Raw genomic sequence first — 24,825 nt, forward strand, 5'->3', positions numbered from 1 at the left:
CAGGAGACCTTGATAAAAGGAAATCCACTACTGGCTATGTGTTTACACTTATAGGAGGAGTTGTAAGTTGGGTTTTGAAACTGCAGACCGTTGTGGCTTTATCTACAACAGAAGCAGAATACATGGCAGCTACACAAGCTTGCAAGGAAGTTATTTGAATATAAAGATTATTGGAAGAGCTCGGGCACAAACAAGATTAAATTTCTTTATTTTGTAACAGTCAGAGTGCCTTGCACATTGCAAGGAATCCAACCTTTCATTCCATGACAAAGCACATAGGAGTTCAATATTACTTCGTTTGAGAAGTAGTGGAAGACGGAAGTGTGGATTTACAGAAAATCCATACGAATGAGAACCTAACATATGTTTTGACCAAGCCAATCAATGCTGACTGTTGAGTGTTAGAAAATGCATATTTATAAAGGAGAAAACCGTCATTTTACATTTCAAGTCTTACTAACAACCCTTACTTTTATGTATTTAACCTTCTTGTGATTTAATTACATGTGTTTTATTTTAATTAAGTATTTAATGTATTTTAGGGGGCATCATAGTCATTTCACAATAAACGAGAAATCAGATGGCAAAACGGACATCACTTTTGAACTCAGGACGGTCGAAAACCTTAGGAGGAGCATAAAAGGAAAAATGGCACTGTTCACATGTACGGTACTATTCACGTGTACGGTACTGTATACGTTACTGTTCATGACACTGTTCACATAGACAGACCGATGACGTGGCATTGACTGATGAGGTGTCACGATCCTGTTGGACTAAAATTCTTATATACTGTTGATGGTGACGTGGCAGTATATCAGTGGACGAAAAATCTCGCATACGGTGCATGCATCACACAGGATTATTTTCAACCAAACCGCGTTACTGTTCAAAGTCGGGTCAAACCGTGTTACTGTTCATCCGCGTGGTCAAACCGTGGACTGTTGACTGATGACGTGGCACAATCCTGAGCGTCCAAACTGTTTTTAATCCGATGGCCATGATTTACTCCATGTATCTATAAAAAGGGGGCCTCTCCCCCCTAATTTGATATCTCTGAATCCATTTTTGGACTCTGTTTTCTGTAATTCCTTCTCCATCTTGTATTTTCTTCGTATTTTAATAAATTCACATTTTGCCCCTAGTTCAATTATGAGTGGCTAATTTTCTTTCAAGCTTGGGTTGAAGGTGAAGTCTCAACATGTGTCATGGGCTTAATTTGGTAAATTTATTTTCTCTTCCCCTCTAGTTTTTGTGGATGTTTTGACTTTTCGTCAACAAATAATAATAATCTTGTCTAGATACCGCCTTGGTTACACCGGCTCTCTAGTATAAGGTTATTATTATTTGGCACGATAAGCCCTTAGCACCATATTGATTAGAGCGTGGTTCATGAGGTGTGGATTCCCCCCTCATGATTTAATTGGCATTAATACGGATTATTTAGCCCATGATGCATGTTGATACGGATCCAGATACCCAACTACGTTATCTCAATAGAATTCTCTTCAATTTATTCTTGTCATTTCAATTTCAATTTTAGAATTTATTCTCGCCATTTTAATTTAAGTTTTAACATATTCCAAAATATTTCCACCACAAATCCAATCACCTATTTACAAAATTAATTCTACACACAATTAAAATCCACCTCCTCGTGGGATCGACACTCGTCACCATTAGTCTATACTACAATAGATTTGTGCGCTTGCGAGTACATTAAAATTTGCACAACACTGACAAGTTTGTCTGGAGTAGATCTTCTTGTGGTCTAGCAGAAACGTAAGCAACATGACAATGGCAAAGCAGAAAGGATAGTGTGGAGATTAATTGATTCTCAATCAAATCTCCAAGTGGGAGAATGTTAAAGTCATGGTTGGCACCGGCCATCTAGATGGGCGGTGCCATGCCATTCAACACAGCCCGCCATTCTTGGTGGTGCCATGTTGACTTATTATATATATTAAAAAAAGAGCCAAAATTTTGGCTATATAAAGAAAGCTTCCCACCCTCATTTTAGCATCCAATTTGTGAGAGAAAATAAGTAGAGAGCTTGAGTGATTTTAAGGGTTTAAAATTATAAATATATTGTGAGTGAGAGATTGGATGTATTGGGGTTCTGAGTAGTGAGCCAAAATATTATAATACTTGTAATCCTCATATCACTAGTGAAATATTTTCCTTCTGTCTTCACCCATGGACGTAGGCTAAAAGCCGAACTACATAATTTTCTGGTGTCCTCTTTTGTGCTTGTTCTTTATTTTTTTTCCAATTTCATTTTAGCTGTGACCGTGCTTCACCCATCAATTTTCTAACAGATTCATCAGCCCCTTTATATCACGAATCAGAGGATAACAAACATTAACAGTATTACAACCCTTGGCAACCATTTGAATCACACACTCACTATCAACTTCTATGAGAATGTTACGAATGCCAACCTTCCAAGCCAGCAACAGTCCCTAATAAATTCCACATAACTCAACCATTGTCACCGAGCATACACTAATATTAATTCCAAATCCTGTCACCCACTCCCCGTTGCTATTTCAAATTAAACTGCCAACCCCTGTGGTACCTGAGCTCTTTCTAGACCCATCGATATTCAATTTAAAGACTCCGTCGAGAAAAAGGTTCTATTGTAGCCACTTATTAACTCGTACTACTGCCCCTCAAATTTACAATTGGCTAATCATTTGGATTTCAACTACTCTTGACTTGATATCCAAGATAATGTTCCTTTTGCTGTTAAAATTGTTCGAAAACAGAGCCTGGTTCCTCCCAAAACCACAGCCTCCAAGCTGCCACAACAAAAATATAATGTCATTCAACATTTCCAAGTAGCTCTTTGGTGTTGCTCAGATTACACATAATCCAACTTTTTAAACTTATGCTGAAAAATTCGTCTTTGTTAGACGAAGGCAACATCGAACACCACGCTTTCCTTGCATGGATGCAATCTTGAAGCACATGTAACACATCTTCCATGGAAAAACCACACAACGGACACTGTACATCTGTAATAACATGCCTTTTCAAAAGAAATTCTTTAGTCTTTAGAGTTTTTTTCATTGCTAGCCACAAGAAAGTTCAAATAAATTGTGGCCCATTCCATTTCCAGATGATAGACCATTTTAAATTTTACCATAGATGATCAGGTTCTATCATGGAAAAAAAACATGATATTATTCAGGCCAACACACGCAACATAAAGCTTGATTACTATGCAATTAATGAATTCAGAGGAGTAAATGTTGGTAATTGAAGGTTTTAAAAACCTTTAAAAATTCGGATATATTTAAATAAAGAATATCAAACAAGAGATTATCCATGTTCTTGCTATCTAGTTGAGCTTCTTTTTTAGTTCTTGAAAATCTTGGCAAATCAGACTTGAGCATGTACTTATAAAGGCACTCAATGATTTTGCCAGCATAGGCTTTATGAATTTTTATAAATCTGAGATCCAAATTTCTTAGCCAAATGATAAATTAGCCAAAAAAAATCATTTCTCAATTCTTTTGGCCTACATTTATAGACCAAAGAAGCGAACTTGGTGGGAGAGTGAATTTTACATCTGAATCTCCACCATTCATCCTTTTATTTCAATTTACATCATTGGATTCGATAACCTTTTTTCTTCTCTCATTTCAACAATGTTCCACTTCTTTAAAGCGGCATTCATTATTGGTGGTTTCACTTCATTACCACAAATGATCTCCCAGAAATCCTACCCTTGTAAGTAGGACTCCATCAATGTTGGCCACGTATTGTAATTTTTATTGTTGAGCTTCTTGACTCCTCTAACTACTCAAGGTCACCCATCATGTTTGCAAGACTTTGACAATGCCAAGAAAATTTGATTTCACTAACAAACTTGCAGAGTTTCAAACTTTTCACAATTCAACGAAGCATTACCAAATGATCCTCGATCGTTCTCGATGTTCTCTTACAACATCCCCATTACAGTTTTGATCTTTCAGCAGCACTGCTACAATGGTCTTGACCAACTACGCTCTGATACCAATTGTTGAAACAAAAGATACTAGACTGCACAAAACTGAAATAATTTGGGCAATAGAATAATCTTACTAAATTGAAGGACTTTATTGATGTTTTACAAGAGAAACACTACAACTATGAAGGCTCACTCTTCTTTCTCTCTTCTAATTCTTCACCTCTGACTTGATTTCTATAATAAGGCGTTTAGGGGTATTTATAATATTGTAGAACTAATACAAACTATACAAATATTAAATTATAAAAATTTAACAACCATATTTTATAAATATCTCTAAATATTCAAGGAATATCTAGACTTAGATATTTTTACCTCTATTAGATATTTTTTAGATTAGAGATATCTCTCATTCTATACACAACTCTTGAATCTTTTTATGGATTGTGCTTTAAAATTGAGCTTAGACAAATGTAATTGGATTGGATCATGAAATTTGTATTAGACTCTTTAACAACTTGTACTGTATATGCATGCATTTTTTATGAACTTTTTATTTATTTATTTATTTATTTATTTATTATTTTACTATAGAGCGGAATTATCTTAGGAGCTTTTGTTCTAGGTCTTGATAGAAAGCTTTGGGGAAAACTGTTTCCTTTAGAACAGATGATGGTAGCTAATATAGCAACAATAATTGGTGGAGCTTACTTCATTTTCTTAGTTTATGTAAAATTGAACAGAATCAAGATCCTAAGGACTGCAAGAAAATCATGGGTTCTTAGTCTAATATGCCTTGCATTTCCTTGCACAATCATATTGATCCTCAGTATTTTGCTTCAAGGCTATATCCCTAGAATTGTGAATGGACCTTCCATTAACTTTTTCAGTTTCATTTTGTACAAACATTTTTCTCTGTTATTGCCCATGCTATTACAAGGCTTAAGCTATTAAATTCTAAGTTAGGCCAACTTGCAATACCTTCTTCAATATTTAGTGAGATTGCTACTTGGTTAAATATGTTATTTGCATAGCTTCTTGCGAACCCCAAGCAATTGATCAAAATCAGGGGTAGCATTTATGCACTATTACTATTTATATTCTTCAATGTCTGGCTAAAATACAATGGATCATATGAACGATACCAAAGGGGAATCCAATTAAGCAAATGCACTTTATGACAATACTAACTCTCCCCATAAGTGTTGGACTTTTGTTTGACATAGTTGGTTTAACATTCTTATTGGGGGCTTCATTGATTGGCTTATTTGTACTGTCAAGACCTCCTCTGGTTTTAGCAATAGTAGAGAAATGTGAGGTTACAATCACTCACATTTTTCTCTCTTTCTTCAACATTCGCATTTATTTGCTCGCCGATGTACACATAATAACAGATTGGAAGCAATTCGCACTACTTGTGATGATCATGATCACCGCATATTTGTCAAGGATGATAGAAAGTTTGTTATCCTTGATCTTCTTCAAATTAAGTTCTCAAAAAGCAATCTTATTCAGCTTTCTTTTGAACAGTAAGGGCATAGTTGAGTTGTTGATAATCATGCTATAAAGAATGCACAAGGTCGATTATAATTTTATATCTCTACCTTCTCTAACCAATTGGATATGGTTTAGTGATGATCTACTTTTATTTTGTTATTTAATATATGCAGTATATAAATAACCAGCCTTTGACAACAATGGTATTGTCCCACACAACAGAGGTCGATTGTAACGCCTATAATATATACCTACGAGCCTAAAATAAGACTTGAAGTTTCACTTATGATTGAACATACCGTGAGAATACTCCAAACAACACCAATTGATACAGAATTACGAATCATTTATTGTGTTCACTATGAAGATAATGTCCATAGCATCAATGCTTTGCTTAAAACATCAAGCACAAATGAATTAAGTCCTATATGCACCTATATATTCCAACTTGTCAGGCTTGTTGGTAGTGCCACACCAATCTTAATGCCTTACAAAAGGAGCTCAAAGGAAAGCTCAACTGATCGCATTATGTGTGTTGTAATAAATACAAATCAAACTGAAAGCTCTAATGTTCCAATCATAATCCAGACCTTCTTTTTTACTACCCCATATGACACCATCTGTGAAACCATTTGCAAGTTATCTTAAAATGGACTTGTGCCTTTCATTGTAGTTCCTTTCCACAAAAGCCAAGAAATACAAGAAAGAACAATGTTTTTGCGCCCATTTAACCAAAATATACTACATTATGCACCTTGCACAGTTGGGATTCTGGTAGATAAGGGCTTGCCTAACTTTTGTTGGAAATATAAATCAATATTGCTTTGTGAATTCCTAAACCAAGTGAATCAACACTTTGAACATAAAGAATAGAAGTCCATTAATAGTAGTTACAGGTATTGTTCACTTAAGGGATGACAAAAATTCCCACAGGCACGGGACTGAGGGTACAATGACGATTTTATATCTAATATCTTATTTGGAAAAATGACAGGGACGATCTTTTATCCAATTTTTTTCAGAGAAAGAACATGAATGAATCAGAGTCTCTAACCCCTCCCCAATTCCTTATTTTCTCATTTTAATTTTATTTTTAGTTTTTAGAATCATTAATGAATAAAAAAAATTTAAATTACAATATATTAACAATAAGTATAAATAACAAATATAAAAATATTTATACAAATATATTATAAAACTTTTGGGCCTTGTTAATTTGTTGTAACCCTAAATTATTACTCAATCAAGTCTTTTCCAAAAGGGTTTGGCCCAAAATTTTTCTTTTAAACTTTTATCTTGTCTAATAAGATGAAAAGTAAAGCAAAGTTTAAAGTTATAACATCCAAACTTTGCTAAGATACATTGTAAAACTTTACTTTTATTTAAATTTTTTATTCTAATATGATTGAATTAAATTTAAAAACTAAAAATGTATCGATTATTCAAGGGTTATTAAGGGATTGAGATCCTCAAAGATCCCTTGTTATTATTCGGGGAGGGGACGAGGACATATGTAGAGTATCGAGGATGTCAATCCCCTCCCCTCCCTCCCCTCCCCATTGTCATCCCTATTCACGTCACTATTCCCGAGTATTGTTCATACGATAATATTCATGGCATTGTTCACTCAACACTATTCATAACACTATTTATCCGATAATAGTTATAAGTTCATCAAGATGTGCGCAATGCACTGTTCTTAAAACCAATTTCCGCTCCTTTAGGAAGATTTTCTAATGCAATAAGGACACAAATAATACGGATTGATCTTTAAGATTTAATGACGTCATTATTGTGAGGTTGCACTCTAAACAACAGTGTAAAACAGCAAAAGAAAAATTATGAAGGAAACATGAGATAGAAGGAGAGGTCACAGAGGTTGTTGTACCTTAAAGGCTTTTTATGTCTCCTTTATGTAGAGAAACTCTATATAATCCTTTTACTAATTCAATTTGAATTAATCACTCACTTTCCCTATTTAATTTGAATTAGTCATCCATGTGTCTCATAATATAGTTCAATTTGAATAATCCAAATCACATCTAGATTTCACTTATTCAATTCTTATTTATAATTAAATCAAACACATGACTAATTTCAAATCAAACATAAAAGTGACTGCTCTCACTTCTCTTCATGTGAGAAATTAGTATTTTGAAATACCATGTAACACCCTAGGTGAATCCCTCATCGACAAAGCGCAAGAGAGATGTTCGGTTTATAAGGAATAATTCATACTTTGATTGGGAAGACGTGTTTTAGGGTGTACGAGTGCCTAGAAACAAAACCGTGCGAGACTTAATAAGGTCTAAAGCGGACAATATCTTATCAGGTCTGGGTTAGGTCATGACAAATAAATTAAATTTCCAAAATTTAAAATCATGGAAATTTGGCATTAGCTTTTTCAGCTCAAACCACTTTTCTTTGAACATTGCAGTCTTCTTCATAAGGGAGCCTGATGATCGCGAAGCATTGGCATTAGCCACACGCATATGTTGCCATCCTAGTGTGAGCATTATTTTAATCAAAGTTGATCCAATAAGGGAAGAAGATGAGGAGCAAAATGAAAAAGTTTCTCGATGAAACTGTTGTTAATGAATTCATGGCCAAAAAAAAAAAACATTGGGATGCGAGTGTGGTGTGTCACGAGGTGGTGGAAAATGAGCCTAATCAATTTGTGGATACATTTCGCTCCATTGACAACATTTATGACCTTGTGATTATGGAAAAGCGGCAAGACGTAGGCTTGAGATTCGAGCAAGACATGAAGCCTTGGGTTGAGTTTGAAGAGCTTGGAATAAGTGGAGATATGTTTGCATCTTCAGATAGTGAGAATATGAAGTATGTTTTGATGATTCAAAGTGCTAGAAGTGTTAATGGAGACTTTCTAGGCGTTGCACGTGACAAAAGTTGATATTCTGTCTCTGACTCTCTATTTCCTCATTTAAGAAAGATGTGATAGAGATGATGAGAAGAATGTAGTAGATGCAAACGTAAATCACAAAAATGATCTGATAGTTTATACAAAAGTATGAATAGATTGTATCTTGTAATTAATCAGCTGGTTTAGTTGGTAGAAAATTGTTCACGAACCGAATACAAATAATCCCAAATTTGTCACATAGAGTGGGATGAAAAAAATCGTTATTGATGAAAGTACCAAAATTATCCTCAATTTGCTTCCTTCTTATAAGCATTAAAAATATGTCGTACCAGTAACTTGAGTAAACGTTTATTTTAAATTTGAAGTTAACAAGTGGTGCTTCAAAATGAAAAGGTGTTCAAAGCAGTTGTTACAATATAAAGGGTAAAAGCTCGTTTAGTCCCTATATTTTGAAGTTAGTGTCCGTTTAGTCCCTATATTTTTAAAAATACCTCAAATTATCCCTACCATTAAATATTGACACTTTTGTCATTATCTTTTATTCATTTTAACTTATTTTTATAATATTGCCCTATTATAATAATTTTTTAGACATTATTAAAACTCAAAAAAATAACCCTATTATAATATGTTTTTTAGAAATTATTAAAAAGAAAAAAATAAATTACCAGTTTAACACCAAAAAATAAAATAAAAAATATATATATATTAATTTTTGTGGAACACACTCTTGAGTTAAAATATTAATTTTTCTAAAAAAATTGATAATGTAATTTTTTACGATATTAATTTTTTAGACATACGTGAGCTTCCACAAAAATTAATATATACCTTTTTTGTTTTTATTTTATTTTTGAGTTTAATTTGATAATTTAATTTTTTATTAATATCCAAAAAGAAACATTATTGTAAAAATGTAATATTGTAAAAGTAAGTTAAAAATAATAAAAAATAATGGCATAAGTGTCAATATTTAGTAGCAGGGATGTTTTAAGGTGTTTTTAAAAATACAGGGACTAAATGGACACTAACCTCATAATATGGGGACTAAACAAGCTTTTACCCCAATATAAAATAGACCCGTTAAAATTAACAATAGTAATTACAACATCAAAAGACTAATTATTGTTAATTTTTCCTCTCTAAGCCCTCTGCTTTTGATGAGAATGTTACTCCTGAAAATGTGCCTAGCTATATAAACAATACATTGTTCCTGTAAAGGGTAAACCCAAACAAAAATATATTAATTTTCCCTGCCAATTAACTATCAAAAGACATGAACAGGACAATGAGAAATTAGTTCAACACAGTCAACAACTGTAGTGTCCGTCTCATTTCGGTGGATCAAAAAGTCCAAAGTTTAAAATAATTTATTTGATGTGTAATTATTGTAAAATTTTGGACTTATATGAAATTAACCAGAAAATATATTAAAGGAAATAAGTGAAGAATGGCGAGAGTTGTAGCCATTTCGCAAAGTGAGAAGACGCTGCGAGAGAGAAAGAGGTTTTTTTTTTTTGGTTTCAATTTTTAATTAAATGATAGAAAGGTGATTTTAATTTCGATTTCTCCTAAATTTGGAGAGTAAATTCCTGAAATCCTCCTCTACATTTTTACTGGTGTTGATCTATATTTTATTCTCTCGGTAGCTGTTATTTGAGATACTCACTTATTAGAAAAATAGATTTTAAATCTATTATTGTAAGTCAAGATTGTTGAAAATCTTGATGTTGTTAGCCTTTAGTGTTATCTGGAAAAGAATTTGTGTTGTAATTCCATTAATATAGTGAAAGTTTATATTGAATTACAATCCCGTGGTTTATCCTAATTTGGGTTTTCCACATGAAAATTGATCTCTTGTGGTTGGTTTTTGCTTTGGATTTATTGGTTTATTTTTCTGCATATTATTTATGGTGCACATCCTATTTTAATCACACAAAGTGAGAAAGAATATTGTTTTCACTTAATTAGCAGCCAACAACAACCAAATAAAGTTGCAATGATCAAACTTTCAAACCGTGATGAGCTTGCAAGAAATATTTGAAATGTTGGGCTGCAGCCAGATATCAATTTTCTATATCTCAGTTGATTTTTCCAAGAAGATTTTTGTTCTCTAGCCTTCTTTATCATCAATCAGAATTTTTTTTAAACAAGAAAGATCCTTGGAATCGTACTTGTTAGCAGAAAAATAAAACAAAATGCGCAAACCATCAGATGATCAGATTTGTTTACCGACTGAAAAGAACATACACTCGAAAGGCTTATTCAAGGGAGATAATCCTTTAGCATATGCGTTTCCGGTGCTGTTGTTTCAGCTTATAATGTTCTTTTCAATCTCCAGAGGTATCAACTTTATTCTCAGGCCATTGAGGCAACCAGCAATCATCTCCAATGTCTTGGTATGCCTTGATTTTGATTTTGATTTCTTCAGTTTTTTTATTTAAGCAATAGCCCGATGTCAGCTCAATTCTCTCCCAATTCGAACCCATACCACTTATACCACCTTAAGAGGTTTTACAGTTAAGCTAACTAGTACCCACTATTTCTTAGCCTTATTATCTTTAATCCATTTACAATTAATTTATCATTTCAAATCATAAGGGATAAGTCTTATTACTTCCCTAATTCTTATTAATTTCTCCACAGACTAGAATTGTCATGGGACCCTCTCTCCTCGGTCATAACAAGGCAATTTAGGACTTTTTTTTTCCACAAAAAGAGAGGTTCTAGTGAATTTGATAGCATCACTGAGCGAATTACTATTCATCTTCATACTTGCAGTGAACATGGACACGACCAGGATCCTGCAGGTGGCGAAAAATGCTTTGAGTGTTGGGATGCCATGCTTTCTTCTTTCTTTCAACTTCACCATTTCGCTTACTTTAGTGCTACGAGAAAACATTCCTGGAATGGTCGGTGGATCTTTCCCATTCCTTCTTAGCATGGTTCTTAGCCTAAATTATTTCCCCGTTGTTCATGCCCTTAGTGAACTCAATCTGTTAACTTCTGATCTAAGCCAGCTTGCCATTTCTTGTGCAATACTCCACAAGACCATTGGATGGCTCAGTGTAGCATTGACATCAGCAATTATCAAAAGTGACAAAGGGGTATTTATGAAAACAGAGCTTAGCATCTTGGCATTATTTTCAGTAACAATCTTTGTCCTATAGCCAGCAGTATGTTGGATTATAAAGATAAACCCAGAGGGGAAACCAGTGAAAGAAATCTATGTCTTGGCTATTGGAGCCTTGGTCATGGGATTTTTGAGCGATGCCATTGGCACAACTTATCTTCTTGGAGCTCTACTAATGGGCCTGATTATTCCACCAGGACCACCCTTAGGAATAGCAATAATCGAGAGATTTGAACTCGTAATCTTTCACTTTTTCTTGCCTTTCTTCTACATTCGCATTGGCCAATATACCAATTTATCTTCGATACAGAATGGGTCGAGATTGATATCGTTTGAGATCATCATTGGCGCGTCTTATTTAGGGAAATTTGTTGGAAGTTTATTAATCTGGGTATTCATCAAGGCAAGTATCCCAAATGCTGTAATATTCAGCTGTATTTTAAGCCTCAAGGGTATCATGGACCTCATTTTTATCCTGAGATGGCGTATCCGTAAGGTCAGAGTCATATTCTAACTAACTCTCATCTCTCCTATTTTTCCTTAATATAAATATTTAGTTGAATATTGATCTTCAATTTGCAGCTTATTGATAAAGACACATTTACCTTGGCGATGTTGACTCACACAGCTGTGACCGCGGTGCGAACGCCATTGATAAGTCTATATTACACTCCTTACAGAAAACTTGAAATAACTCAGTCGATGGAGGACCGGATGAGGACACTCTGTACAACGCCAGTGAACAGCGAATTGCGAGTACTTTGTTGTATCCATTGTTAGGAAATTAAGCTTCCTCCCAAGATCACTCCAAGCAATTTGTCAAGCAACAAATTAACAGAAAAATTTAATGGAGAATACACCAATCACACAACACAAGATTTACGTGGAAAACTCCAAATCCGGAGAAAAACCACGGCCGTTGTCAAAAAGACAACCAGAGAAAAATATTTACTATGTGGAAAATTATTACAACCACACTCTCAGAAATAATTTTCTCTCACCTAAGCCTCAAATACACCCCAAAGAAATACTCTCTGAATGAAGAAAAGAAACCGAGGATTAGATGCAAAAAACCAAAAATGGGGAGCTTTCTTTATATAGCCAAAATTGGCTATTATTTTAATATTTTCTTTATTCTTCTCGTGGCTTCTTCAAAGCCGTGTTCCAACATTTTTCTTTCTTCCATTTTGGCGTTTCAACCATCATTTGTCAAGATCAACTTCTGCAACATCTTCTTCATTCTTCCTTGGCGGTCCCTTCAACATTTGCTGCATCAACGCTTCTAGATGTAGCTTCTAGAAGTTGCAGCCAAAAACTTTGACATTCTCCCACTTGGAGATTTGATTGAGAACCAATCAATCTTCACACCAAGTTTATTATTTTCCTCACCATAGAGAATTATCATACACCACCATAAAAGAGTATACCACTTAAAATTAATTACCAATTCTAAGAATTTTACATCGGCACATGTCGAAATATCCTGCTGAAATTTATGGTACAACTTCCATGTTGGCCTTCCTGGAAGTTTGTCAGCCATCGACATAAATTCCACCACACACCCTGCATCGATGCCAACCATGCCTTGTGTGTAAATCTTGTGGACCCGCTAGTAGTAACATATCCCCTTTCATGGTACTAGCGGTATACCATGAGGATGTCATCATCATCCATTTTACAAGGGATCATCGTCTCCCATGAGGTATACCATGAGGATGTCATCATCATCCATTTTACAAGGGATCATCGTCTCCCACGATGATGAGAGATTTACCACTAGCAATACTATCAGTATCTGATCTGGAGCCACTTGCCGATCCTGCTCCATTTCTACTATGACAATCTCTTTTTAAGTGCCCCGATTGTCCACACCCCCAGCAGACTCCTTTCTTCTTAGATTTATCTTTCTGCCAATTCCCTACAACTGCCAAAGCCGAGACATCTGTAGTTTTAGTACTTTCACCACCCAGTCTCCTTTCTTCTGAGAGTAAAGTACTAGTAACTTCTTCAAGATCTACTGTCTCATTCCCGTACATCAAAGTAAGTAACAAGTGTTTGTAGGAAGTTGGAAGTGACCATAGTAACCTAAGCGCCTTGTCCTCATCTTCAATTTTAACTCCAATGGCTTCTAGTTCTGACACAATACCATTGAGAACACTGAGGTGATCGGAAATTTTTGTACCTTCAGCCATTCGCAGTGTGTGAAATCGCTCCTTCAGGTACAATCGATTTGAGATGCTCTTTGTCTGATACAACTTTTCTAGCTTCTCCCAAAGTTCTTTCGCTGTAGGAATTTTTCCTACATTTGCAAGAACATTCTTTGCTAGACACAGTCGTATGGCACTTGCAGCTCTATCATCTAATTCTTCTCAATCTTCATCATTTATACTAGTTTTTCCAGAGCCACTACTGGAAGCAGGGGATGGCTTCCCCTTCAATGCCTTATGTAACCCAGATAGAATCAACACATCTTTGACTTGAACTTGCCACAAGCCAAAGTTAATTCTCCCATCGAATTTTTCTATTTCAAATTTCACCGGACTTGAAAATTTCAATCCTGACATATTTGCTTTACAGATAAGCTTTTACTCTTCACCACAGACTGTTTGGATTGGCTCCCACTGCTTCACGTGAATAGTACCGTATACGTGAACAGTACCGTATACGTGAACAGTACTGTATACGTGAACAGTACTATATACGTGAACAGTGCCCCGACACCAAAACTTAAATCAATGGCTCTGATACCACTGTTAGGAAATTGAGCTTCCTCCCAAGATCACTCCAAGCAATTTGTCAAGCAACAAATTAACAGAAAAATTTAATGGAGAATACACCAATCACATAACACAAGATTTACGTGAAAAACTCCAAATCCGGAGAAAAACCACGGCCGTTGTCAAAAAGACAACCAGAGAAAAATATTCACTATGTGGAAAATTATTACAACCACACTCTCAGAAATAATTTTCTCTCACCTAAGCCCCAAATACACCCCAAAGAAATACTCTCGGAATGAAGAAAAGAAACCGAGGATTAGATGCAAAAAACCAAAAATGGGGAGCTTTCTTTATATAGCCAAAATTAGCTATTATTTTAATATTTTCTTTATTCTTCTCGTGGCTTCTTCAAAGCCGTGTTCCAACATTTTTCTTTCTTCCATTTTGGCGTTTCAACCATCATTTGTCAAGATCAACTTCTGCAACATCTTCTTCATTCTTCCTTGGCGGTCCCTTCAACATTTGCTGCATCAACGCTTCTAGATGTAGCTTCTAGAAGTTGCAGCCAAAAACTTTGACATCCATAACAAAGATAGTGTCCACAGCTTGATCACTCTGCTTAAAGCTTTTAACTCAAGTGAAATGAGCCCGTTATGCGCCTGCGTATTGCACCTAGTTGAGCTTGTGGGCAGAGCGGCACCACTTTTAGTCCCTCACAATACGCACAAAAGGAAAATCAAAGAAAATTCCACTGACCGCATAATGCGTGCCATGACAAAGTTTTCAAAGAGCTCGCAAGTTACAATTCAGCCATTCATATTGATCGCCCCTTACAAAACAATGTACGAGAGCATAAGCAAGCTAGCTCAGGATGAATTTATACCATTCATTATACTTCCTTCTCATCAAAGCCATAAAATGCAACAAGGAGGAGGATTCAACTGTAAGATACAAAACTGTGCACCATGCTCCGTTGGGATCTACGTAGATCGAGGGTTGCCGTGTTCTTCTTGGGCGGAGCTGATGATAGGGAGGCCATGACTTTAGTTTCACGCATGTCAGGCCATCCTGATATTAGCATCACGTTGTATATATAGGATTAATGACTTGATAGAAGCAGAGGACGTGAGCGAGAGGATTCTCGACGACAACGTGATAAACGACTTCAAGTCGAGAAATCTCGGCAATGCATGTGTGTTGTGTCACCATGTTGACGTGACAAACACATTGGAAGCTTGGGAAGTGATTCGATCATCGGACAATGATTATGATCTTGTTGTTATGGGGAAACGACGACGTCCCAATTCGAGTCGGGAGAGAGATATGACGCCATGGACTGATTATGAGGAGCTTCGTGTAATTGGTGATATGCTTGCTTCGCAGGATTTTTGTGGGGGCATGAATCCTGTTTTGGTGGTACAATGAGTTAGAGTTGGTCATGGAAGCATTATTAGCGATATGGTAAGTGATGGGAGAACTCTAGTTTCTTTTACTTCGTCTAAGTGGGATTATGATTTTTTAGGATCTATGAATACGAGAAAGGATAGAAGAATTTAATGTTTTTCCTTTTTTTTTTTAATGAAAAAAATCCATTTTGTAACCATAGAGTGTGTATTTTAGGAAGCAAAAATTAATGAGAATGTACAAATTAAGCTTTTCGTAACCATGGTTTATTTTAGTGATTTGATTGTAGCACTGTAATTGTTTATGACAAATACAAAATTTATTGAGAATATGCTGGTTAGAGGTCAATCGAAATTAGTTTAGAAATTTACTCTCATTAATATTAGTCCAAAGGTCTATCAAGACTATAGCATAACATTAGTTATGGTATTTCAGCACATTTCTATTATTGAGTTTTAAGTGATTTTATATATGCAACCAATCAAGACATTTAACGGAATAAAAAAAAAATAGTGCAATGTTAATGATAGAACTGAAACACCATAGCCTTACTCTTGGCTAAATAAAAAGGTAAGATTTTTTTGTTCTTGCGCCCATATAAACGGTTATTTTATGATATGCTTTGAAAAGAAGAAGGCTAATATTAATATTTAAATATTAATGTTGAAACAAATATTAAACTAAAATAAAGGATAAAATCATTTAATATTATTTTTTTAAAATATACTTATGAATTTATTATCGTCTATTAAACTAATGTATTGACAAAAGATTGGATACCTTACCTAGTCCAACATATACCCAACGCACTCTTTTATTCTAATTTTTTATGTATAAAACTTCAAGACGTTAACTTGCAAGCTGTAGTTAATTTTATGTCAGACGTGAAGAATTCCAGCCATTGTATTATATGCGTATATTTGTTCAACTTGACAGGCAATAATAAGCATGCCCATCTCCTTAACAGAGCAAGTCTTTTAAGTAGTTGAAATTTGTTTAACTTCTTTTGAAATTTTGTTGAATCATCTAGGTTTTAGAAAATTTTCACGTGACTAAAATTTCTATGAAAAGTATTAGTAAGCATGTGGAAAAGTCAATATGTTTTATCATTAATTAATATAATTTGGATATAATTCTTGATCATAAATCTGATGAAAATTTTTCACAAACAAGAAGTCCACCAACCCAGCTAATGAAGCCTACTTATAGCTTTTTCGGCCCATTAAAGCCCAGAACCAAATGCCTTTTTTGTATTTTTTTTGCGTTTTTTTTTTAAATATCGATTTCCATTTTACTTGTAAAACTTGGGCAATTGTTTGTCAGAAAATCTCACCAGAAAAATCATTTGATGGGTAAATATTTACACTCTGATTGGTTTATATGTCCGCACATTTTAAGTTCTGGATTTAAATGAGTCTAGTTCTAATTTGTTATTGTATTATATGATAATATACACTTTGACAGTGTTGATATTTAGTTAATACAAAATTTTTGATAGGCTTCGGAGGACAAAAAAAGATTATTCAAAAGACTGAAATTAATATTTCACTATATATTTAAAAAAAAAATACATCCGTAATGAAGAAATAAGTGGCGGGTGAATGAGTATTAATTAAATGATGAGATTGGTGCTAAAATGTTGCAACCATGGCACCAATCTCTTTAACTCTGATGCCCGCTTTATATATCAATAAAAAGAACAATGAAACAAACCAACAAGTATTGCCCCCAAATGCAGGGAAAACAAACACTTAACTCAGTTTACTAAAGAATCAAAAAAAAAAAGCTGCCCTCGTTGTTGCTTGGCTAATATCTGAATCTGAATCTGAATTATGCTCTTTAATATTTGCTGATGATGATCATCTTAGCAAACTGGATAATCTAGCGGCGGTGCTTCTAATTTTTCCAATTCCGTGACTCCATTTTCTACCAAGAAAGCCATGGCCAAGCCCCATGTGATATGAACATCCAAGTGACAGTGCATTAGCCACACCCCTATTCATTCATCAAACAATAATTAGTTAATCGAAAAGACTTTAAAGAGTATGTTTGTAATTATTGTGCATGCTTCTGTTTGATTTTAAACGAACCCAAAATTAAGAGGATGTTAAAAAAAAATTTATTCACCTGGATTGTCAGCGACGAATCTAATGACTGCCCATCCTCCAACAGGCACACCAACGGTGTTCCTGAGTGGTGGATCCACGAGGTTAAATTTAGATGTATCAGTTTTGGGATTGAAGTTTCCGAATCCCTCAGCAATGATGTAGAAATCATATCCGTGGATGTGAATTGGATGGTTCTCAGGAGTGAAAATACTTGTGTCCTGCAGCACAATCTGCACTCTGGAGCCATATTCCAATTTGTACAATTTAGTCCCCGGAACAGGCTGCCAGAGTGACCTGCTCACGTTTCCGGTGTAATCGAATTTAAACGGCGGGTTAGCAGGGAAATCAGTGGTGAAAACTCCTGGAATGCCGTGGTGATGTGCTTGCAAGAGGGAGAAGTTTGATGGTAGCACGAAGGATACGTTGTTCATGCTAGCAGTGAAACGGGTACCATTTGGCCCCTGGCATCGACTGGACCCGAAATTTCTGGGGCAATTGTTGAGTCCCAGACCGACAGTGAAGAAGAGACTCTCATCGATGTCGGTTGGTACTTCAACTTTTTGTGGGCTTCTGAACTTCTTAGTGAAAGCAGTGACTGTTGCAGTGTCATTGAAAGCTGGCAGTTGGGGCATGACAGGGCGAATTGAGAGGCCTTTTTTGGCCGGGCAAGGGGCAGATTTATACTCAAGAATGGCTGTGGTTGTGGTGTTGTCAAAGGGTGCACTAGGGGCGCTGGCGTAGGCGCGAGCAGCCAAGTAATAGCGCGACGGTGGCTGATCACCTTTGATCAAAACATCGGTGGTTTGGCCAGGTCCTAGCATAATAACCGAAGTTGTAAAGGGCTTAAGGTAAGATGCATCCGCGCCGACAACTGTGAACTGGTGGTTGGCAATTGTGAAGAACAGAGGCTGGTTCAACCCGGCGTTGATGACCCGGAGAAGGTTAGTCTCACCGGAATCTATTGGAACAACCACCGTGTCTGCACATATATAGCAAATAGATCAGCAAGCTAAGTTTTAATACGTGGTGGCAATTGATTATTTAAATGCCATGCTACTATATTCTCAGGTGGTACTGGTGGGTGAAAAAGACTACTAATTGTGTTCCCAGCCAACAATCTGAACTGTCCAATCGAAGCCAAGATTTTCTTTAAGTTAGGTTAGACATATTCCAAAAAATTATAATTTTTAAATATTATTCGATTAACGGTTTAATTAAGAAAGGTAGTTATGGATTAATTAATTAATTAAAGAAGCTGAACCTTGGCTGGAGCAATTGTAAAGATCTCCAGGTTGACCGTTAATGGTGTACGCATCAGAAATATTTGGGGCAGCTCCTGTTCTAGTTGCTTGCCTGACAACATCAATGGGATTCGCATCCCACCATTCACCTGCATTCATCGCAAAAGCAGCATGGTTAATATATCACCATCAGATTTTGTTATATGTATTTTATAAACAGATTCAATTATGAAAAGATGTTATATATTAATTCAGATGATTAATTACCAAGAAGGATGGGAGTTTCACGCTTAGGCTTGGGGAAAGGGTAAGAGGATCCTTCTTTAGGATGAATGATAAGAGCTCCATAGACAGTGGCTCTTAGCCATGAGCTGTGTGCATGCCACCACAATGTGCCTTCTTGGCCTTGAATTGTGAACCTGTAAGTGTAACTCATTCCAGGCCTAATTGGGCACTGTGTCACAAACTCTGGCCCATCCGCCCATGCAGTCCTCATTTGTCTAACACCATGCCTATCAAAAGAAAGAAAATAAAAAATGTTGAGTTGCTGTGAACTCGCTGCATGGAGGCCGCATGCAAAAGAAAATATATATATATACCAGTGAATGGTGACATTATATCTGGCTTTGTTGGTAACTTTGACGACCAAAGTGTCGCCATTGTTCACTTCCAAGGTTGGTCCAGGGTACATTCCGTTGACAGTGATTGTGTTGTGAGTTTTGCACAGCCTCTTCACTGGGGTTGCTTGAATCTGTTTCGTTAAAAGATGCTAATTATTAGAACATACGTACGTACCCATTAAGCAAAAATGAAAAGAAAGGAGAAGAAATAACATACAACAAAATCATGGTGGTGAGCTTTGGCATTAGCAAAGGACAACAATGCATTAGACGCAATGAGAAGCACGAGGCCTAAGAAGAAGCCGAAAGAGTTTGCGAAACGACTGTTGAAAAACTCCATGGCTGTAGAGCAATGCTTGGGTAATCTTGCTTAGTAATGAAAATGCAAGTGAAGTGAAGTGATGAGAAACGGATTGAAGGGGAAGTGTTTATATAGCGGGAGAATAGAAGAGAGAGAGTTGGTTTGAGGGTTGGCAGATTAGGTTTTGATTCATCAAAACTGTCAGATTCCTGAGCAAACGTAGTTCAACCCTAAAGAAGTTGTTGCACCCACTAGCGATTAGCCTTGATCAAAAGTGAATTATTTTCTTCAAATGCTTCCTTCACAAGTCTTTCTTCTGCTGTTGAATTTCAATAAAGCATCTTAATTATCACACTTTTTTTTTTTTTTTGGTTTCTTTTTTTTCTCCCAATAAAAAAGTGAAAGTCCAACCATTTACTTTTTAAGACAACAACAATAGTCCAAGACGAAAAGAAAGATAATCCTAGTCAAAAAAAGCACTTTTTTTCCAGAAGCCAAGCTGGCCAGTAGTTAATAAATAAATCAATACGCGTAGCGATGGCTGTTTGGGTTAATATATATATATATGGTATTTAAAATGTTAATTATTTTATAAATTGTGATTACCTCTACTCATTATGGATTTGGGGATTGCACATATTTAGTTTAGGTGTTACAAGTTGTGTATATTTGGTGGTTGCAATGATTAATTAATAATTCATTATTCCATTGAAAAATAATAATTCATTATTATTCCTATTACTAGTATAAATTTATTATGACAAGAGTTACAAATTGTTTTAAGGGTTTAATATTATATTTACTACGCTGTTTAATACACACAAAAAATAGTGTACTTATATAAAATGGTGCTTTGAGTGCTTAATTAAGTGATTGGTTAGAGATCTTATTTACATACAAAATATTATACAAAGTGTTTAGAACAATTAACCATGACAACGTAGATTTGGTCTTTGGGTGTTTTCTTCTCGCCTTTGCGCTTTGATTTACTTAAGCAAATACATGTAATTTGTTAGTTCAAAAACAAAGCTAACGAGAATTTAATGTAATATAAAAAAAAATTGAAACTCAGAGCTAACAAGAAATTAATATACTATTAAAAAAAAGGAACTTAATCATAGTTGAATAAAACCTATTTTTTAAGAGTTCTATAAACTCAAATAGAAAAGAAGAAAATTCTAATCTCTCAATTATACACATGTAATTTTGTCAAGTTTACAACTTGCGTGTAGTATCAAATTTATTGCTTCTACCATGAACAGTTTCAATCATTTAAATTAAAAAAAAAAAATCACTTGCAAACATTTGAGGTGGGATAAAATTTTCTCTAAATAAACAACATATGTTTTAATTTCATGAGAAGTAGTGGAGGCAAATGGAAACGAATGTGAACAGCCGCCACTCCTAAGTCTAATCTTTTTCCATCCTCAGTTTCAACCAACATCTTACTTGATTTCGTCTGGCTGCTAGCTTGGAATAAAATAGAAAAAGATAGATCGATCAAATTGTTTTCTAGGAAAATTAAATTCGCCTCCACCGGCACCACCAAATTCACAAGAAAACTAAACTTTTGATGCATGAGACGTCCAATATTAGGAGAAATTAAACACCTCATTTTCTTGGAACTCAATTAGCTTTCTGAATAAAGGGACGTGTGCTAAACGATAGCAGCTGCATAGACCAATCTCTTGACTTTTTCTTTTTTACAAAACAGGGGAGAAACGAAAAGCAATAAAAAGTCTATTGTTTAAGGGGGGGAAATAAAAGTGTTAATTCATATTATATAGGAAAATAATTAATTATGATGGCCCGTTGTCTTTCTGTAGAGTATACTCGTATAAATTGGTCAATACACACCAAAACATTGAAAATTTTCACCATTAGTTAGCTAATATTAGTTAATAATTATTCTTCACGCGGCATTGCTAACTAAACCATTACCATCAATTAGCAGTCTCAGGACATAGAATTAGTTAGTATTTGTTCAAAAGTGTTTTTTTTTTTTTTTTTTTGGGGGGTGATTAGAGTGGAGGTATCAATAGCAAATAGATTTTGATCGAAGCTTATAATAAAAGTACAATATGTGGGCAGTTGCTAATTAATTCAATTTCGATTCTTTCAAGAAAAATCCGGTGACCCGTGTGAGTCCGAATAAGATAGAAAAGTTTTTGTTAAGAGATACAAAGTGGCAAAATGGAAGAGGATGAAGTCTACGAGTTTAGGTTAAGTGTGGACCAATAACATCTAAGATTAAATTAATTGAGTCTCTTTCGGAAAAAAGATTGTGAAAAAGTCATCTCCTATTTGATAGCAAATATAAAATACAAGAGTTTTTGTTCTATTGATTTTGATTGAGTATAACGACAAAGACAAAGTGATTTAATTAATAAGAAGTCGGTTAGTGATACTTAAACCGGTAAGGTAGCTTGCATCATTAATTTACTTAATTTGCTCATTGATTAGGTAGCTTGTCACTTTTAAACTGTTAATTATATTTGACCACACGAATTCTCTGTATTAAAATATACATTATTTCTCATATGAAATCCAATATGCACGATGATATTGGTGGGAATTTTGTAAAAAAAAAAAAAAATGTAAAGTTATACTCTATTTATGATCTAATAAATAGTTTGACATTGTTTCTATTCAAGATGAAGTTGAAAGTTTCACGTTAATCCCAAAAAAAAAATGCAATTAGTAATTTTATTTTTCTTAATCTGGTTGCCTAGAACCAAAAGGAAGTTTTTTTTTTTCTCAAGATAATTACACAACTTTATTAGGTACAAGAAAATTCTCAATTCTCAATTTGAGAAAAGAAAATATAAAAAGTTCTTTTGCATGTGGGTTCTGATTAAATGAATACAGAAAAAATCAGTTTGTTAAAGAATTACCTAGAGCACATGAAAAAGCTTATACGTGTGATTTTCACTGCCTGTGGTGCTGTTCGCAGCATGGAATTGACCTAAAATATTTACCCAAAAAAAAATTATAATTTATTATTATGACTTATGAGGATATCTGCATGAAAAAAAAGGAATTATTATATAATTATTTTGTTAACTTAAATAAAGTTTAATTTCGAATTACCTCCATAATGAAATGACAATTTTTTTAAATATCCTTCAAACTATTATAAGTCTCAATTTATCCTCGTTTTTGTTCAAAAAAGTAAAAAAAAAATGAGAATGAATTGATAAAGAGTTTTTTTTTTTTTTGTTGGTCTTCTTAACAAAATACATAATATATTGAGATTTACAATAGTTTGAAAGGAATTTTGAAGATGATGTATTTTATGAGGGGGTTAATTAACCCATATGATGATATGAATATTCGCCATACGATTTCCCTCCATCATTAATTTCTTTTGATAAATTTTGAAAAACAAGAGAATGACAGAAATAATTAACAATGAATCTATGCATTGCTGATTAGAATATTGAATAAGAGAGTCTATCACCTATAAGTTTGTTAATGTAACTATCAAATATTGCCCAACAAACAAGCACAAAATAGTACTGAATTGTGGCTAATCCTAGTATATATACCTACAAGACTAAGCAAGATTGGATGACTAAATTGTACGATATTATTTTTAAATAATCACTTGAAGCAAAAGTAAAATCATCAAATCTTGAGTGCCGATCAACGGTTTGTTTGTTCAATAAAATGGATATTAGCGACAGTAACAGCGATGTAAGAAGGCAAGTAAAACCAGGCTGAGTGACAACCGTTAGACTCTTGAAAAATAAGCATTTCAACATCCAAATTGGAAAGGGGCGATTAAAGAAGTTAACAACAAATATCAATAGAGAGGTAGGATTGGATGGGTGAACAAGAATGAAAGAAACAATTAACAAAAGTTGGTTGTTTGTTATTGACTTTTTTTTTTTTTTTGTTTAGAATATGATGATAAAGGAAATTTAATTTTCTTTTTTTAAAAAAAAAAAGATTATGTAAATGAAAGGTCGTTACAAGAAAGAAAATAATTGATTGATCATTGTCAGATAGAAGTTTCCTTGTCAAAGCTTCATTGATGCTTGGTCTGTAATCAAATTTTTATCTTTTATTTGTTTAGTCTTTTTGCTTTTCTTGGGTTTTCATTTTTCATTATTGTTAGTTAAAGGTGGGTGCGAACTTTCACAATTATTAACGTTAATTTCATCATTTTAATTTTCAATTGCATCCCAAAAACGTGTATTATATTTATATATACAAAGCTCAATGGATTCACTTATCTTGTTTTTACATTGACATGAAAGATATGATGATTACTAGTTGATGTGGAATTTTTAATGAAAGAAAGCACTTCAAGTATTTATTTATTGGGCATGTTTTGAAAATTGAATAATATTGAGGATTGAGACTTTCATCCATTGTAGAAATTATTTTCTATCAGTGGTGGCATTCATAATTTTTTAATATCTAATTTCGACTTCAATATTAAAAATCCAACCGAAAAAAATAATAATAATAATTTGTTGAACACAAATGACAAATGTGATGTTTTAACAAATTAAGTTTTGATTGGTTTGATTTTCTGTCGGATTCCTATCAAATATTAATTGTGACAGTGCTCTTCAATCACTTCTGATTGCAAATATCATATAAAAGGCAGAAAATTAATTAAGGATGCTTTGTACCATCCGAGCAAAACGAAATCTAACCGAATGTACCACAAAGACTATCAGACTAAGACATAACAAACCTAACTTTCCCATCAAATCCAAAGAATAACAACCTCCTGATCTTGACGGTCGTTGGTTTTTTGTAAAATGAATTGGGCTCCACACGAACATTTTAAACGTCAAAAGCACTTTGCAAACATTAAGACAGCCCAGTAAAGCCCATTCGATTTCTTTATTTTAAAATATGCACAAACAAAGAGAAACACTTGTCCTTGAATAATGAATAGTCACTGGGGTTACCAATAGTAACACTTCAAAATAAGAACTTGAAATG

At 34.4% G+C, this 24,825-nt stretch overlaps 2 protein-coding genes across 2 annotated transcripts; one reads left to right on the top strand and one right to left on the bottom strand.

Moving 5' to 3' along the window:
• Positions 1-10,207: 10,207 nt before the first annotated feature.
• Positions 10,208-15,934, top strand: LOC102613884 (cation/H(+) antiporter 15-like). Its single transcript, XM_052439319.1, is given in 3 exon segments — positions 10,208-11,977; positions 12,052-12,225; positions 14,739-15,934. Coding segments are annotated over 3 exon segments (1,437 nt in total). The 5' UTR covers positions 10,208-11,590; the 3' UTR covers positions 15,615-15,934.
• Positions 15,935-17,113: 1,179 nt separating this feature from the next.
• On the bottom strand, positions 17,114-20,177 carry LOC102609228 (laccase-12-like). Its single transcript, XM_006486179.4, has 6 exons — positions 19,780-20,177; positions 19,542-19,693; positions 19,210-19,454; positions 18,963-19,091; positions 17,721-18,680; positions 17,114-17,588 (listed from the first exon to the last, which is right to left on the bottom strand). The coding sequence occupies exons 1-6, from the start codon at positions 19,900-19,902 to the stop codon at positions 17,458-17,460; spliced, it is 1,740 nt and encodes a 579-aa protein (XP_006486242.1). The 5' UTR covers positions 19,903-20,177; the 3' UTR covers positions 17,114-17,457.
• Positions 20,178-24,825: the final 4,648 nt, after the last annotated feature.

This window comes from Citrus sinensis, chromosome 4, assembly GCF_022201045.2.
Source record: "Citrus sinensis cultivar Valencia sweet orange chromosome 4, DVS_A1.0, whole genome shotgun sequence".
Classification (NCBI taxonomy): Eukaryota; Viridiplantae; Streptophyta; class Magnoliopsida; order Sapindales; family Rutaceae; genus Citrus; species Citrus sinensis.

Bases quoted from the DNA above. Each gene is read 5' to 3' on its own strand.
- LOC102609228 (XM_006486179.4), bottom strand. From the start codon at position 19,902: ATGGAGTTTTTCAACAGTCGTTTCGCAAACTCTTTCGGCTTCTTCTTA. The intron at 19,455-19,541 runs GTATATATATAT...TTCTTTTGATAG, and splicing joins TATAATGTCACCATTCACTG to GCATGGTGTTAGACAAATGA. The intron at 17,589-17,720 runs GTGAATAAATTT...ATGAATGAATAG, and splicing joins ATTCGTCGCTGACAATCCAG to GGGTGTGGCTAATGCACTGT.